Source organism: Phyllobates terribilis, unplaced genomic scaffold, assembly GCF_046119375.1.
Source record: "Phyllobates terribilis strain yellow unplaced genomic scaffold, ASM4611937v1 Scaffold_3__8_contigs__length_932513732, whole genome shotgun sequence".
In the NCBI taxonomy this organism is placed as follows: domain Eukaryota; kingdom Metazoa; phylum Chordata; class Amphibia; order Anura; family Dendrobatidae; genus Phyllobates; species Phyllobates terribilis.
In genome coordinates this window covers 783941875-783956758 of record NW_027362763.1, presented here as the reverse complement: position 1 = coordinate 783956758, position 14884 = coordinate 783941875, and the positions used below count along the sequence as shown (strand labels likewise).

The 14884-nt window shown below is 41.2% G+C and overlaps 1 protein-coding gene across 4 annotated transcripts in view; it reads right to left on the bottom strand.

Moving 5' to 3' along the window:
* PUS10 (pseudouridine synthase 10) overlaps window positions 1-14884 on the bottom strand; it is a 94883-nt gene that overhangs the window by 26922 nt on the left and 53077 nt on the right. For all 4 annotated transcript variants that reach the window (XM_073672382.1, XM_073672378.1, XM_073672379.1 and 1 more), the window contains 2 exons: window positions 6446-6510; window positions 1123-1208 (listed from right to left, as the gene is read on the bottom strand). In XM_073672382.1, the coding sequence (XP_073528483.1) occupies window positions 1123-1208; window positions 6446-6510 (151 nt within the window). The remainder of the gene's footprint in view (window positions 1-1122; window positions 1209-6445; window positions 6511-14884) is intronic.

Below are 14884 nucleotides of genomic sequence, written 5' to 3'. Positions count from 1 at the left end.
AGGCAAGATGACAACCAGGGCTGTGGAGTCGGTGTCCATTTTGGTGGAGTCGGAATCAAAGTCGGTATAAAATGGACCGACTCCAACTCCTAAAATATATAATAAATTGGGTACAGTAGTTCAATGCAGTTTGTGGAGAATATTTTTTCATAAGAATTTGGGAAAGTTATGAAATGTCCTATAAATGTCTGTCCTATTCCTGATCTAAGGGTCTAGACTTTTAGCTGAGATGAATCTGTGCTACAGTAAATTTATCACTTAAACATGAGCCGTGTATGAGGGAGATGGAGTCATGGAAATTGAGGAGTTGTAGGTTTGGCTTACAGACTCCATAGCCCTGATGATAACCACTTCTACAATGCTTCATTAATCAGGCTTTTTATAGCAGAGTGTCAGACAGAAGGTATTCCTCAGTAAAAAGCATAAAAGAAGCTGTTTGGATTGTGACAATAAGAAATCTAAAGAGGCCCTTGAGTGGCCCAGCTGAAATGGAACCCAATCATTTCAAACCAAGAATCAATGCTCTCTACCTCCTGATATGAAAAGTTCTGCAAATAAGACTAGGTGAAAATCCCCAAAATACAGGTCTGGAAAGCCTGTAACATCACATCTAAGAAAACTTAAATGCTGCAAAATGCGTCTTCTCAAGCCAAATCAGTAAGGTCAGTTTCACACGTCTGAGTTTCATGGTCCATGTACAGACTGCGATTCATGAACCTGACCACAACAGCCTCATAGGCATATATGAGGCCAGTGAGTTTGGTCAAGAGTCAGTCCTAAAATCGCGATTGTGTGAAGGTGTCTTAAGGGTATGTCCACATAGGTATGATATGCAGATCTGTCAATATATTCGGGACCGAAAGTCCACAGTGGAAATATTCATGTGGATATAAAGGGTCTCAATGTGGGTGTAAATGTAATATATTTACTTTTTTTTTTAATAAATTTGAATAAAATTCAACAGATTTTGCTTTGTCATTAACAGGAATTGTGTGTAGATATATTTCGCACAATAAGGAGCACAGGCTTCAGCTCAACAGGCAGTACAGGAATCCAGACTATAGGCTCTAAGTAAATTAATGGAAAATATACAATTAAAAATATAGTAACAATATTAATTACCTGCCACGAAAACGGATGCGTGGTTGCACTGGATATGAACAACTTGGCATGTTGTTTTTGGAGAAGATGGAGGCCATGGAAAGTGGCTATAAAATATATGCAAGTCATTCAGAAGGTATTTTACTAATAATAAAACCTTAAAGCCTAATCTTAAAACCGGGCATGCTGACGTCCCATCTGCCATTGACCTGACCGCTGAGGCCACTAGTTGGCAGAAGGGTCAGGTAACTGGTGATCAGGGCATCAGAATGTCATCTCTTATAGTCTGGCAGGATCCCTACCTACTTAAAAAAAAAAAAAAAACAGCTTAAAAACCTTTCAAGAGAAAAGGTCCACAAAAATTCTGTCAAAATAATCCAACGACACATAATTTTTACATAGGCCTTAAAGATTTAGTTCCAGCTTGGACTTTTATAGCATATCCACCATTGGTTGGCCAATTCTCGATTCAAAGCATCTACAAGATGTAGATACAGGTGTGGGTCCCAGAGATGACGTTGGAATATCCCTTTAACCAGAATTTGTTACATATCAGCCACTATGGTGAAAATGTTTAAGGCCCCCATACTCAATAGAGTAATGTTGACCAAACCTATTGATATCGGCGTCCTCGTTCCCTAGGTGACACTGCATGCCCTGATCAGAGTCCCGGTGGGTGGAAGTTCCCCGCTGGCGAGGATTCGGACGGGGCATGCAAAGCCTATGTAGTCTCAATACCTAGCATACACCACATCTATGACACACTCGTGATGTCGGATGTCCTCATTGGCTAAGGGTTATTTTGGGGTGTGTACATGTGGCCTTTACAAGTTCCCCTACTGGCTGATTTGCTATATGTTTATAGTATGTACACAGTAGGTTGCCTCATTGTGAATGAGATAAATGCCCCATATGATTGGCTGTTTAAGCATATACAGTCATGGCCGGAAGTGTTGGCACCCTTGAAATTGTTCCACAAAATGAAGTATTTCTCCCACAAAATTATTGCAATTACACATGTTTTGTTATACATATTTATTTCCTTTGTGTGTATTGGAACAACATAAAAATAGAGAAGAAAAGGCAAATTGGACATAATTTCACACAAAACCCCAAAAATGGGCCAGATAAAATTGTTGGCACCCACAACTTAATGTTTGGTTGCACACCCTTAGGAATAATTTACTGCAATCAATCGCTTCCTATAACCATCAACAAGCTTCTTACGCATCTCCACTGGAATTTTGAAGCACTCTTTTTTAGAAAACTGCTCCAGGTCTCGCAATGCACCAGGTCTCTCTCTCCAGGTGTTCAACGGGATATACTGTATATCAAGACTCATTGCTGGCCACTTCAAAAATCTCCAGCACTTTGTTTCCATCCATTCGGGGTGCTTCCTGAAGTATGTTTGGGGTCATTGTCCTGCTGGAAGACCCATGACTTGGGACACAAAACAAGCTTTCTGACACTGGGCACTACATTGCAACCCCAAATCCTTTGGTAATATTCAGATTTCCTGATGCCTTGCATACAATCAAGGCACCCACTGCCAGAGGCAGCAAAACAACCCCAAAACATCTTTGAACCTCCACTATATTTTGACTGTAGGTACGGTGTGCTTTTCATTGTATGCATCATTCCATTTTCGATAAACAGCAGAATGATGTGCTTTACCAAAAAGCTCTATCTTGGTCTCATCTGTCCACAAGACGCTTTCCCAGAAGGATTTTGGCTTACTCATGTGCATTTTGGCAAACTACAGTCTAGTCTGTGTCAGCAGTGGGGTCTTCATGGGTCTCCTGTCATATCGTTTCATTTCATTCAAATGTTGCTGACATTTGATGCACCCTGGGCCTGAAGCACAGCCGTATTTTCTGTGAACCTGATTGGAGCTGCTTATCCACCATCTGGACTATCCTGCGTTGCAACCTTTCATCAATTTTTCTTTGCCATTCATGTCCAGCGAGATTAGCCACCGTGCCATGGGTTGTAAACTTCTTGATTATGTTGTGCACTGTGGACAAAGGAATATCAAGATCACTGGAGATGGACTTGTAACCTGGATTTTGTTGATATTGTTCAACAATTTTGGTTCTCAAGTCCCCAGACAGTTCTCTTCTCTTTCTATTCTCCATGCTTAGTGTGGCACACACAGAAACACGATGCAAAGATTGAGTCAACTTATCTTTTTATCTTTTTTCAGGTGTGATTTTCATATTGCCCTCACCTGTTACTTGCCACGGGTGAGTTTGAACGAGCATCACATGCTTGAAAGAAAGTTGTTTATCCACAATTTTGGAAAACTGCCAACAATTTTGTCTGGCCAATTTTTGGGGTTTTGTGTGAAATTATGCCCAATTTCTTCAATTTTTTTTTGTGTTGTTCCAATACACACAAAGGAAATAAACATGTGTATAACAAAACGTGTAATTGCAATAATTTTCTAGGAAAAATATTTGATTTTCTGGAACAATTTCAAGGGTGCCAACATTTTCGGCCATGACTGTACATGATGTATCACCGGCTTTCTATTAGTTGTGGACCGATTATATTTACCTATATATACTCACCTTCCTGCTCCTTTTGTGATACGTACCCTGACAAAGCTAGGTTGAAATGCGCGTTAGGGTGCCAAGGCCACACTGCAACCAGGTCTTCTCATCATCATATGATTTAAGCGCTTTAAACTAAATACTTTATTTTGCATTTTTCATTGTGATCTACACAATAGGCACTGAGAGGCATATATTACAAGCTAAAAAGCAATATCCTATATCTGCAAGTGTGGCCCTACATCTGCTTTTTATTCTTATTTTGCTATTTATTTTTCATATCAATAAAGTAAAACATTTTTCTGAGACTTTAATTGTACCATTTTGTTGGTCTTGGTGGATATATTGCGCATTCAGGGTGCAACTCCGTTACAGTATTTATCACAAATTAGCTCTACTTGTTGGTCCTAACCCCATACACGTTAGACTAACGTTGGCCAAACCTGATGAATACAGCCAACAGTCTCATGTGTATGGGGGCACTGGCCGACTGATTGTAGGGGATGATGTTGATTGGCAGTACAAAATCAGAAATGTCCAATCGCATTGTTCACCAGGAGATACCGGTCAGAGCCTTTCTTATAGAGAGCATAGAAGCGCTCGGCCGAGCAAGCTCCTTTGTGTGGACTTAGATGGTTATCAGGTGATAGCCATCTAATGTGCATTTACAGGGTGGCTATACAGATGAATCTCCACGATGTTACATACAGTGGGGAAAAAAGTATTTAGTCAGCCACCAATTGTGCAAGTTCTCCCACTTAAAAAGATGAGAGAAGCCTGCAATTGACATCATAGATAGACCTCAACTATGAGAGACAAAATGAGAAAACAAATCATGAAAATCACATTGTCGGATTTGGAAAGAATTTTTTTTTCAAATTTTGGTGGAAAATAAGTATTTGTCAATTACAAAAGTTCATCTCAATACTTTGTTATATATCCTTTGTTGGAAATGACAGGGTTAAAACGTTTTCTGTAAGTCTTCACAAGGTTGGCACACACTGTTGCTGGTATGTTGGCCCATTTCTCCATGCCGATCTCCTCTAGAGCAGTGATGGTTTGGGGCTGTCGCTGGGCAACACGGACTTTCAACTCCCTCCAAAGGTTTTCTATAGGGTTTAGATCTGGAGACTGGGTAGGCCACTCCAGGACCTTGAAATGCTTCTTACGAAGCCACTACTTCATTGCCCTGGCGGTGTGCTTGCGATTATTGTTATGCTGAAAGACCCAGCCACGTTTCATCTTCAATGCCCTTGCTGATGGAAGGAGGTTTGCACTCAAAATCTCACGATACATGGCCCCATTCATTTTTTCATCTATACGGATCAGTCATCCTGGTCCCTAGGCAGAGAAACAGCCCCAAAGCATGATGTTGCCACCCCCATGCTTCACAGTAGGTATGGTGTTCTTTGGATGCAACTTCGCATTCTTTCTCCTCCAAACACGACAAGTTGTCTTTCTACCAAACAGATCTACTTTGGTTTCATCTGACATTCTCCCAATACTCTTCTGGATTTTCCAAATGCTCTCTTGCAAACTTCAGACAGGCCCGGATATGTAGTGGCTTAGGCAGGGGGACACGTCTGGCACTGCAGGATCTGAGTCCCTTGCAGTGTAATGTGTTACTCATGGTAGCCTGTGTAATGTTGGATGTGGGATTTTTGCTCACCGTTCTTGAGATCATTTTGACCACACGGGGGGGTGAGATCTTGTGTGGAGCCCCAGATCGAGGGAGATTATCAGTGGTCGTGTATGTCTTCCATTTTCTAATTATTGCTCTCACAGTTGATGTCTTCACACCAAGCTGCTTGCCTATTGCAGATTCAGTCTTCCCAGCCTGGTGCAGGGCTAGAATTTTGTTTCTGGTGTCCTTCGACAGCTCTTTGGTCTTCACCATAGTGGAGTTTGGAGTGTGACAGTTTGAGGTTGCGGACAGGTGTCTTTTATACTGATAAGTTCAAGCAGGTGCCAGTACTACAGGTAATGAGTGGAGGACAGAGGAGCCTCTTAAAGAAGAAGTTACAGGTCTGTGAGAGACAGAAATCTTGCTTGTGTGTAATTGACCAAATACTTAATTTTCCACCAAAATTTGAAAAAAAAAATTCTTTCCAAATCAGAGAATGTGATTTTCAGGATTTGTTTCAGGATTTGTTTTCTCATTTTGTCTCTCATAGTTGAGGTCTACCTATGATGTAAATTACAGGCCTCTCTCATCTTTTTAAGTGGGAGAACTTGCACAATTGGTGGCTGACCAAATACTTTTTTTTTCCTCACTGTAAGGATGGTCTCAGTGTATGAACCAAATGAGAGGCCGGCCATCAAAGATCAGCTCTGTCTTAGAGGGGAGTTCCATAGAGTCATATAGAAAAAGGCACATGGAAAGGAGCTGTTTCAGTAGCACAACCTCCAACTATAAAAACTATACAGAGCAATTAGATAAAATTATTTTGGTCTCCCCCAGGAAACATTTAGAGAAGAATGAAATTGTGACTTTTCATGTTATTTCAAGAAATGTTTACACTCCTCCGAGGATAAGAAATATTCCACAAATATATGTAGAACCATTACGCTAATTGGCCAACCAAGGGGGATATTCTGCTCGCTACGCAAACGCTACTTCTGTGAACTCTGAATTTCTTCCAAAAACAGAAGACAGGAGAAATTGTGAAACAATTAATCAGCAGATCAGTAACGAGTATCAAGTATTGTGTACTTCCTCTTATCAGCCCCTCCCCCACACTGTTCTGTTAATAATATACTTGGTACTGAGAAGTAGAGTTAACGGAACTCACTTGCAGAAATCATTGTCTTTTATCTTCTCTAGAGCCTTTACAACAGCCATTCTAGTGAAGACAGACTGCAGAAAGAAGAAAAAGCATTAGACCATTATCTATAGGGCAAAGAAACAGCTGAAAAGGCAGCGGATGTTTCTACTCATGACACAGCCATTGTTTATTCATTTTAGATTTATTCTTTCATAAAAAAAAATAAACTCCAGAATGGTAATAGCAGACTGATGGCTTCTAAATCATAGGAAGAGGCAAATCTACATAGTGTACCTACCTCCTTCATGGTAACGGCCATGGAATCGCTGAGTGGTCTGGTCAACCAAGAGCAAAAAAGCAGCTCCTTAGCTTTGGGGTTTCGGTGGTCTCTTTCATATCCCCAAAAGTTATAATATTGAAATTTCCACACTGACCAATAAGCCTAATATTAACCCCTTTACCCCCCAAAATTGTGTTCACCTTCATGACCGGGCCAAATTTTACAATTCTCAAGAGTGTCACTTTATGAAGTGATAACTCTGGAATGCCGCACCAGATCCCCCGTATTCTGAGATTGTTTTTTCGTGACATATTGTACTTCATGATAGTGGTAAAATTTATTCGATATGACTTGCGTTTATTAGTGATAAAAACGGAAATTTAACAAAAAATTAGCAATTTTCAAAATTTTAATTTTTATGCCCTTAAATCAGAGAGATAAGTCACACAAAATAGTTAATAAATAACATTTCCCACATGTCTACTTTACATCAGCACAATTTTTGAAACATATTTTTTTTCTTAGGAAGTTATAGGGCATGTGCACACGGTGCGGATTTGCTGTGGTTTTGACGCTGCGTTTTAAAACAGCATCAAAAACCACAGCGGTCAGATGTTACAGCATAGTGGATGGGATTTCAAGAAATCAAGGGCCCACTATGCGTTTTTTTTGCACCTGCGGAAACAGATCCGCAACATGTCTATTTCCCTTGCAGAAACGCATGCGGATTTTCCCTATAGATTTGCATTAGATGAGGAAAATCCGCATGCATAAAAAACGCATGTGTTTTGTGTGCGTTTCCGCAGCGGAAATGCACAGAAAAACACTACATGATGATCAATAAAGTTTGTTTAAAAAAAAACAACTATTCTCTAATTTCAACATGAAGACATGAAAAAGGCATGCCGCAAAACCGCATCAAAAAAACACATGCGGCAAAACCGCATATAAAAACCGCACCAAAAACCGCAAGTAGCCTAATTTGCATATTAGGTGGGGAAATGGTGCAGAAATTCTGAAGGGTCAAAACTGCAGCAAATCCGCACCGTGTGCACATGCCCATAAGGGTTAAAAGTTGACCAGCGATGTCTCATTTTTACAACAAAATTTACAAAACTTTTTTTTTTTTTTTTTTAGAAACATCACATTTGATGTGTCTTATATGACAGAAAATGTCCAAAAGTGACACCATTCTAAAAACTACAGCCCTCAAGGTGCTCAAAACCACATTCAAGAAGTTTATTAACCCTTCAGGTGCTTCACAGGAGTTAATGGAACGTGGAAGGAAAAGATGAACATTTAACTTTTTTTTCCACAAAAATGTTACTTTAGACCCAAATTTTTTTTATTAACATGAGAAAATGGACCTCAAAATGTATTGAGCAATTTCTCCTGAGTACGCCGATACTCCATATGTGGGGGAAAACCATTGTTAGGGCGCACGACAAGGCTCGGAAGGGAAGGAGCGCTATTTGACTTTTTTAACGCAAAATTGTCTGGAATTGAGAGTGGATGCCATGTTGCCTTTGGAGAGCCCCTGATGTGCCTAAGGTCCTAATGAGCTTTCATGGTCAAATAAAAGAATTACAGTGGTGGCCAAAAGTATTGGCACCCCTGCAATTCTGTCAGATAATACTCAGTTTCTTCCTGAAAATGATTGCAATCACAAATTCTTTGGTATTATTATCTTCATTTAATTCACTTGCAAGGAAAAAACACAAAAAGAATTGTCCTAGAGCCAAATTGGATATAATTCCACACCAAACCTAAAAAAGGGGGTGGACAAAAGTATTGGCACTGTTTGAAAAATCATGTGATGCTTCTCTAATTCGTGTAATTAACAGCACCTGTAACTTACCTGCTAAACGCGTCATAGTGCGGAACCCCTAATGCGGTGAATGTATAAAACAGAACGGACACAAACAGTTGGGCAGCAGCTGATAGCATGGGCGTCCAGAGAGCACGGATGGCCATAATGCTTGATCATAACTACAGGAACCAATAGCCCCTGATGAATTGAGAAACGCGTCGGGAGGTTGCATCTTGATCTGCTGGATCACCTATGTATTGGGAGGAAATTTGGAGCTCCTGGGTGAGAGCTTTCTTTTAGCCAGGTGGGGATGAATCCTAATGGTAATAGCGGCACCCTATCTGTATGGCTAATGTATTAGGAGGATTACATAAGCTAATGTGGTTACCAATACTACTTAATATCCCCTATTTATGCTGCATTTTGATCTATTTTTTTAAAAAAAGGGATTACTTATGAGAATCCATTGTATACGGGTGATGTTTATTGGTGGATTTACAATGAATGATATATAATATTGCCATAGACGAATGGTGGTGTCTTCATCTGTAAGGAAGCATCTCCGGGTACATTTGTGTGTTCACTTCGGTTACACAAGCACTTAGCACTTTATGTTGCTTATTTTATTTAATATATTTATTAAAAGTTATGTTTTAATTATTCCTTGCTCGATTAGCACATTGGGAATAATCATTTGCCTATAGCTGATATTTGGTCTTTGGTGTATGGCATTGCCTCTTAAGCTGTTGTCTTTGGTGTATGACATTGCCTGTTAAGCTGTTGTCTTAGGCTATGTGCCCACGATGCAGAAATGCTCCGGATTTTTTCTGAGCGTTTCTGCATCTCCCTGGCAGAAAAAAGGCATGCGGATTGTACATGCGGATTGTACATGCGGACTGTACATGTGTTTTTCCTGCCAGGGACAAGCGGATGTGAAGCGTTCTTCAAATGCATTTCCGCATGCAGGTTGTTAAGCGCTTTCCAAGCGATTTTAGCATCACTTGGAAAGTGCCTGACAACTTGGTCACACTATATAAATCCATGCAAACGGCATGGATTTATATAGTGTGACGGCAAAAGAATGGTAAAAAATAAAAAAATAAATCTATACTTACCTTCTGATGGCCCCCGAAGTCTTTATCCGATGCGTCCTGGCTTGCCGGCAGCTTGCGGTAAACTGAAGGACCTGCCGTCACATGACTAAATGACGTCAGCGCAGGTCCATCAGTCCACCGTAATCTGCTGGCAAGCGAAGACAAGCGCACCGCGGGCCATCAGAAGGTAAGTATCATATTTATTTTATTCTTTTCTTTACAAGTTCTATGGTACCCGGGTCTGGAGGAGAGTCTCTTCTCCAGACTCCGCATCTACATATACAGTGATGCGTAATCCAAGCGTTCCAATGCAAGTCAATGGCGGAGAAAACGCAGCGCTTCCGCAAAATAATTGGTAGTGCTAAGTTTTTTTCTGCAATGACAACCCGCAGCGGAAATTTCTGCAGCATGTGCACAGCGCATGCGGATTATCATTGGGGAACATGGCAGGCCTTCTACCAAGCGTTTTTTAAGCGTTTCTGCAGCAGAATTGCCGCTGCGGAAACGCTTAAAAAATGCATAGTGGGCACACAGCCTAAATTAAACTAAGGCTATGTGCCCACGATGCAGAAATGCTGCATATTTTTTCCGCTTCTCCCTGGCATGAAAAACGCATGCAGTTTTTACATGCGTTTTTCCCGCCAGGTAGAAGCGTTTGTCAAGCGTTTTTGCATGCATTTCTGCATGTGGGTTATCAAGCGCTTTTCCAAGCGATTTTAGCATCACTTGGAAAAGTGCTTGACAACTTGTTCACACTATATAAATCCATGCAACCGGCATGGATTTATAGTAGTGTGACCAAGTTAGTTAAAAAAAAAAAAAAAAAAAAAAAAAAAAGAATAAGAATGGTAAAAAAAAGAAAAAAAGATTATACTCCCCTTCCGATGTCCTCCCGGTGTTTTCTTCGCTGCATCTGGTGTCTTGGGCGGCTCACGGTGGTGTGAAGGACCTGCGGTGACGTCATTGAGTCATGTGACAGGTCACATGACTCAATGATGTCATGGTAGGTCCTTCACAACACCGCGACCCATACAGCAGACCAGACAGAGGGGAGAAAACACTGGGAGGACATCGGAAGGTAAGTATAATCTTTTTTTTTTTTTTTTTAATTCCTTTTTTATACAGGTTCTATGGTACCCAGGTCTGGATGAGTCTCCTCTTCTTCAGACCTGGGTACCATCCGCACATTGAACCGTTTGATATCTGCATGTACAGATGCAGTGATGCGGATGTCACGCGGTCCAATGCTCAATGTCCAATGTTCAATGGCGGCGATTATGCTGCGTGTCCGCAAAATGAATGGACATGCTGCGTATTTTTCCGCAATGATAATCCGCAGCGGAAATTTCCGCAGCATGTGCACCGCACAGGCGGATTATCATTGGGGACCATGGGGCACGTATTACCAAGCGTTTTTTAAGAGTTTCTGCTGCAGAAATTCCACGGCAAAAACGCTTGAAAAACGCATACTGAGCACGCAGCCTAATAGTGCAGACATTGTTTGCATGCCTTATACTGGTCATTGTTATACTGTTACGGGGTGCACAGAACCATGATTTATCTCCAGCAGCAGTAGAGTGTCAGCATTGCATCTTGAGTTCTATGATTGGGAGCACTGATGTATTATATATACATTAGTTAGAGATCTGAATGTATTCACATAATACATGGAATGCAGCAGGGTGTATATATATTACACAGGGTAAACAGCAGTGTGTACATGTATATACACCATGCTATATACATACATATGCAGGAGAGAGCTGTCAGAATTCACAGAAGCAGAGTGAGCTCTGCTGAATGGAGCCCGGCCCACCCGTGTGACTAGTCCCCAGCCATCACTTTCCAGAGGCCGGAAGTGAGGCAGAATCTGACCTGACATCACAGGAAGCAGGAGATTTTCAGCCAGAGATGTGACCAGGAGAGCAGCTCAGGTTACAGCAGGATTTGGAAGGGAAGGGGTTTAGTGAAGAGCTTATCTATGGGAGTCAGTTCACATGAAAAACAGTGGCCAACTCCATTAAGTCTGCAGTCACTCTCTAATGTCATACCGTTCTATAACAGCTTAGTAAAGTACATGGCAGCGCTGCGTGATGGCAAAGAGCTAGATCTCTCTCTTCTATTGTGAGCTGCGCTGCAGAGTTTTGTGGATGCTCAGATCCTACAACCAGAAAGTCAGACCCTTTCGGAAGACTTTAGGGGCACTTATGAGCAATTTTGACACTAACTCAGATTTAATAAAATCACCAGTGTGGATCTGCCCAATTTTTTATTAAATAAAAAGGCAGGCCCAGATTGGTGATGAACTCTCTTTAAATGGAAAATGTCATCTAAAATAACTTATGGATATGAGGTTAATGTGCTGGTTAATAGTGTTCTGAAGCCATGCGGCCATCACACTGAAAGCCTGGCTACTGGAAGGAAATGGACTTTATTGTTCCCAGTAGCCTCGAGCTTTCAGTCATAGAGGCACGACTTTAGTCACCGCTCAGTACATAGTGAGCAGCAGCTGAAATCACGTCCCGTCACTGACTGACAGCCGGCTCTGTACTGATGCACTGCTGAGCTGATGGTCAGTCAGTGCTGGGGTGCGGTTACAGCCACCGCTCACTGTGTACTGATAGTGACTGAGGCCTCGCCGGCCTCACCTCTATGACTGAAAGCCCGAGATTGCCAGGAGGAATAAAGTTCATTTTCTCCTGAAGATTAACCCCACTGCCTCTTAATAGCTAGGTATCAGTATATGGCAGACTTGGAGGCCATTTTTGGGCCACCAGTTGCCATAGAAACCCATCAGAACCCTGCAATCGCACTATCAATGGGCTAATAGAGGGAGCTCTCCTTTTGTCAAACGCCTCACATGCCGTTGTCACTATTTACTATAAGTTAATATGCTGGGAGAACACAGATCCTAGCAGTTACAAAAGGAGCCAGGATGTGTAGATTATTTGGATTCCTACAGCAGTGTTATCAGCAGAACATATATCCATCATGTAACAACTAGTGTTGAGCGAGTATGTTCTGTCCGAGTATGCTCGGGCTGAGCTCCGAGTATTTATAGCTGCTCGGTGATATGGTTGAATCGCTCCCGTGTGCATGATTTGCAACTGTTTGACAGTTTTATTACATGTGAGGAATGTGTAAGAAATAGACATTCCTCACATGTAACATTCCTCACATGTAATAAAACGGTCAAACAGTTGCAAATCATGCACGCAGCGATTCAAACATAACACTGAGCAGCTGTAAATACTTGGAGCTCGGCCCGAGCATACTCGCCGAAAGGGTTAATAGAACATACTCGCTCAACACTAGTAACAACTGATGTGCTCATAATAGATATATATACACAGAGCGTTAAGGGCTTAAGTTGAGCCTAAGGGTATATGAGTCTAGCAGCTACAGATATATGAAAAAGTTTGGGCACCCCTATTAATCTTAAGCTTAATGTTTTATAAAAATTGGTCTTTTTGCAACAGCTATTTCAGTTTGATATATGTAATAACTGTTGGACACAGTAATGTTTCTGCCTTGAAATTAGGTTTATTGTACTAACAGAAAATGTGCAATCTGCATTCAAACAAAATTTCACAGGTGCATAAGTATGGGCACCTCACCAGAAAAGTGACATTAATATTTATTAGATCCTCCTTTTGCAAAAATAACAGCCTCTAGTCGCTTCCTGTAGCTTTTAATGATTTCCTGGATCCTGGATAAAGGTATTTTTGACCATTCCTCTTTACAAAACAATTCCAGTTCAGTTAAGTTTGATGGTCGCCGAGCATGGACAGCCCTCTTCAAATGATCCCACAGATGTTCAATGATATTCAGGTCTGGGGACTGGGATGGCCATTCCAGAACATTGTAATTGTTCCTCTGCATGAATGCCTGAGTAGATTTGGAGCGGTGTTTTGGATCATTGTCTTGCTGAAAGATCCATCCCCTGCTTAACTTCAACTTTATCACTGATTGTTGAACATTATTGTCAAGAATCTGCTGATACTGAGTGGAATCCATGCGTCCCTCAACTTTAACAAGATTCCCAGTGCCGGCATTGGCCACACAGCCCCAAAGAATGATGGAACCTCCACCAAATTTTACTGTGGGTAGCAAGTGTCTTTTTTGGAATGCTGTGTTTTTTTTTTGCCGCCATGCATAACGCCTTTTTGTATGACCAAACAACTCAATCTTGGTTTCATCAGTCCACAGGACCTTCTTCCAAAAGTAAATTGGCTTCTCCAAATGTGCTTTTGCATACCTCAGCCGACTCTGTGGCGTGCTTGCAGAAACGGCTTCTTTCGCATCACTCTCCCATACAGCTTCTCCTTGTACAAAGTGCGTTGTATAGTTGACCGATGCACAGTGACACCATCTGCAGCAAGTTGATGCTGCAGCTCTCTGGAGGTGGTCTGAGGATTGTCGTTAACTGATCTCACCATTCTTCTTCTCTGCCTTTCTGATGTTTTTCTTGGCCTGCCACTTCTGGCCTTAACAAGAACTGTCCCTGTGTTCTTCCATTTTCTTACTATGTTCCTCACAGTGGAAACTGACAGGTTTAATCTCTGAGACAGCTTTTTGTATCCTTCCCCTGAACAACTATGTTGAATAATCTTTGTTTTCAGATCATTTGACAGTTGTTTTGAGGAGCCCATGATGTCACTTCAGAGGAGATTCAAACAGGAGAACAACTTGCAAGTGGCCACTTTAAGTAGCTTTTCTCATGATTGCATACACCTGGCTATGAAGTTCAAAGCTCAATGAGGTTACAAAACCAAAAAAAAGTGCTTTAGTAAGTCAGTAAAAAGTAGGTAGGAGTATTTAAAACAAGAAAATGATAAGGGTGCCCATACTTATGCACCTGTCAAATTTTGTTTGAATGCAGATTGCACATTTTCTGTTAGTACAATAAACCTCATTTCAAGGCAGAAACATTACTGTGTCCAACAGTTATTACATACAGTACAGACCAAAAGTTTGGACACACCTTCTCATTTAAAGATTTTTCTGTATTTTCATGACTATGAAAATTGTACATTCACACTGAAGGCATCAAAACTATGAATTAACACATGTGGAGTTATATACTTAGCAAAAAAGTGTGAAACAACTGAAAATATGTCTTATATTCTAGGTTCTTCAAAGTAGCCACCTCTTGCTTTGATGACTGCTTTGCACACTCTTGGCATTCTCTTGATGAGCTTCAAGAGGTAGTCACCGGAAATGGTCTTCCAACAATCTTGAAGGAGTTCCCAGAGATGCTTAGCACTTGTTGGCCCTTTTGC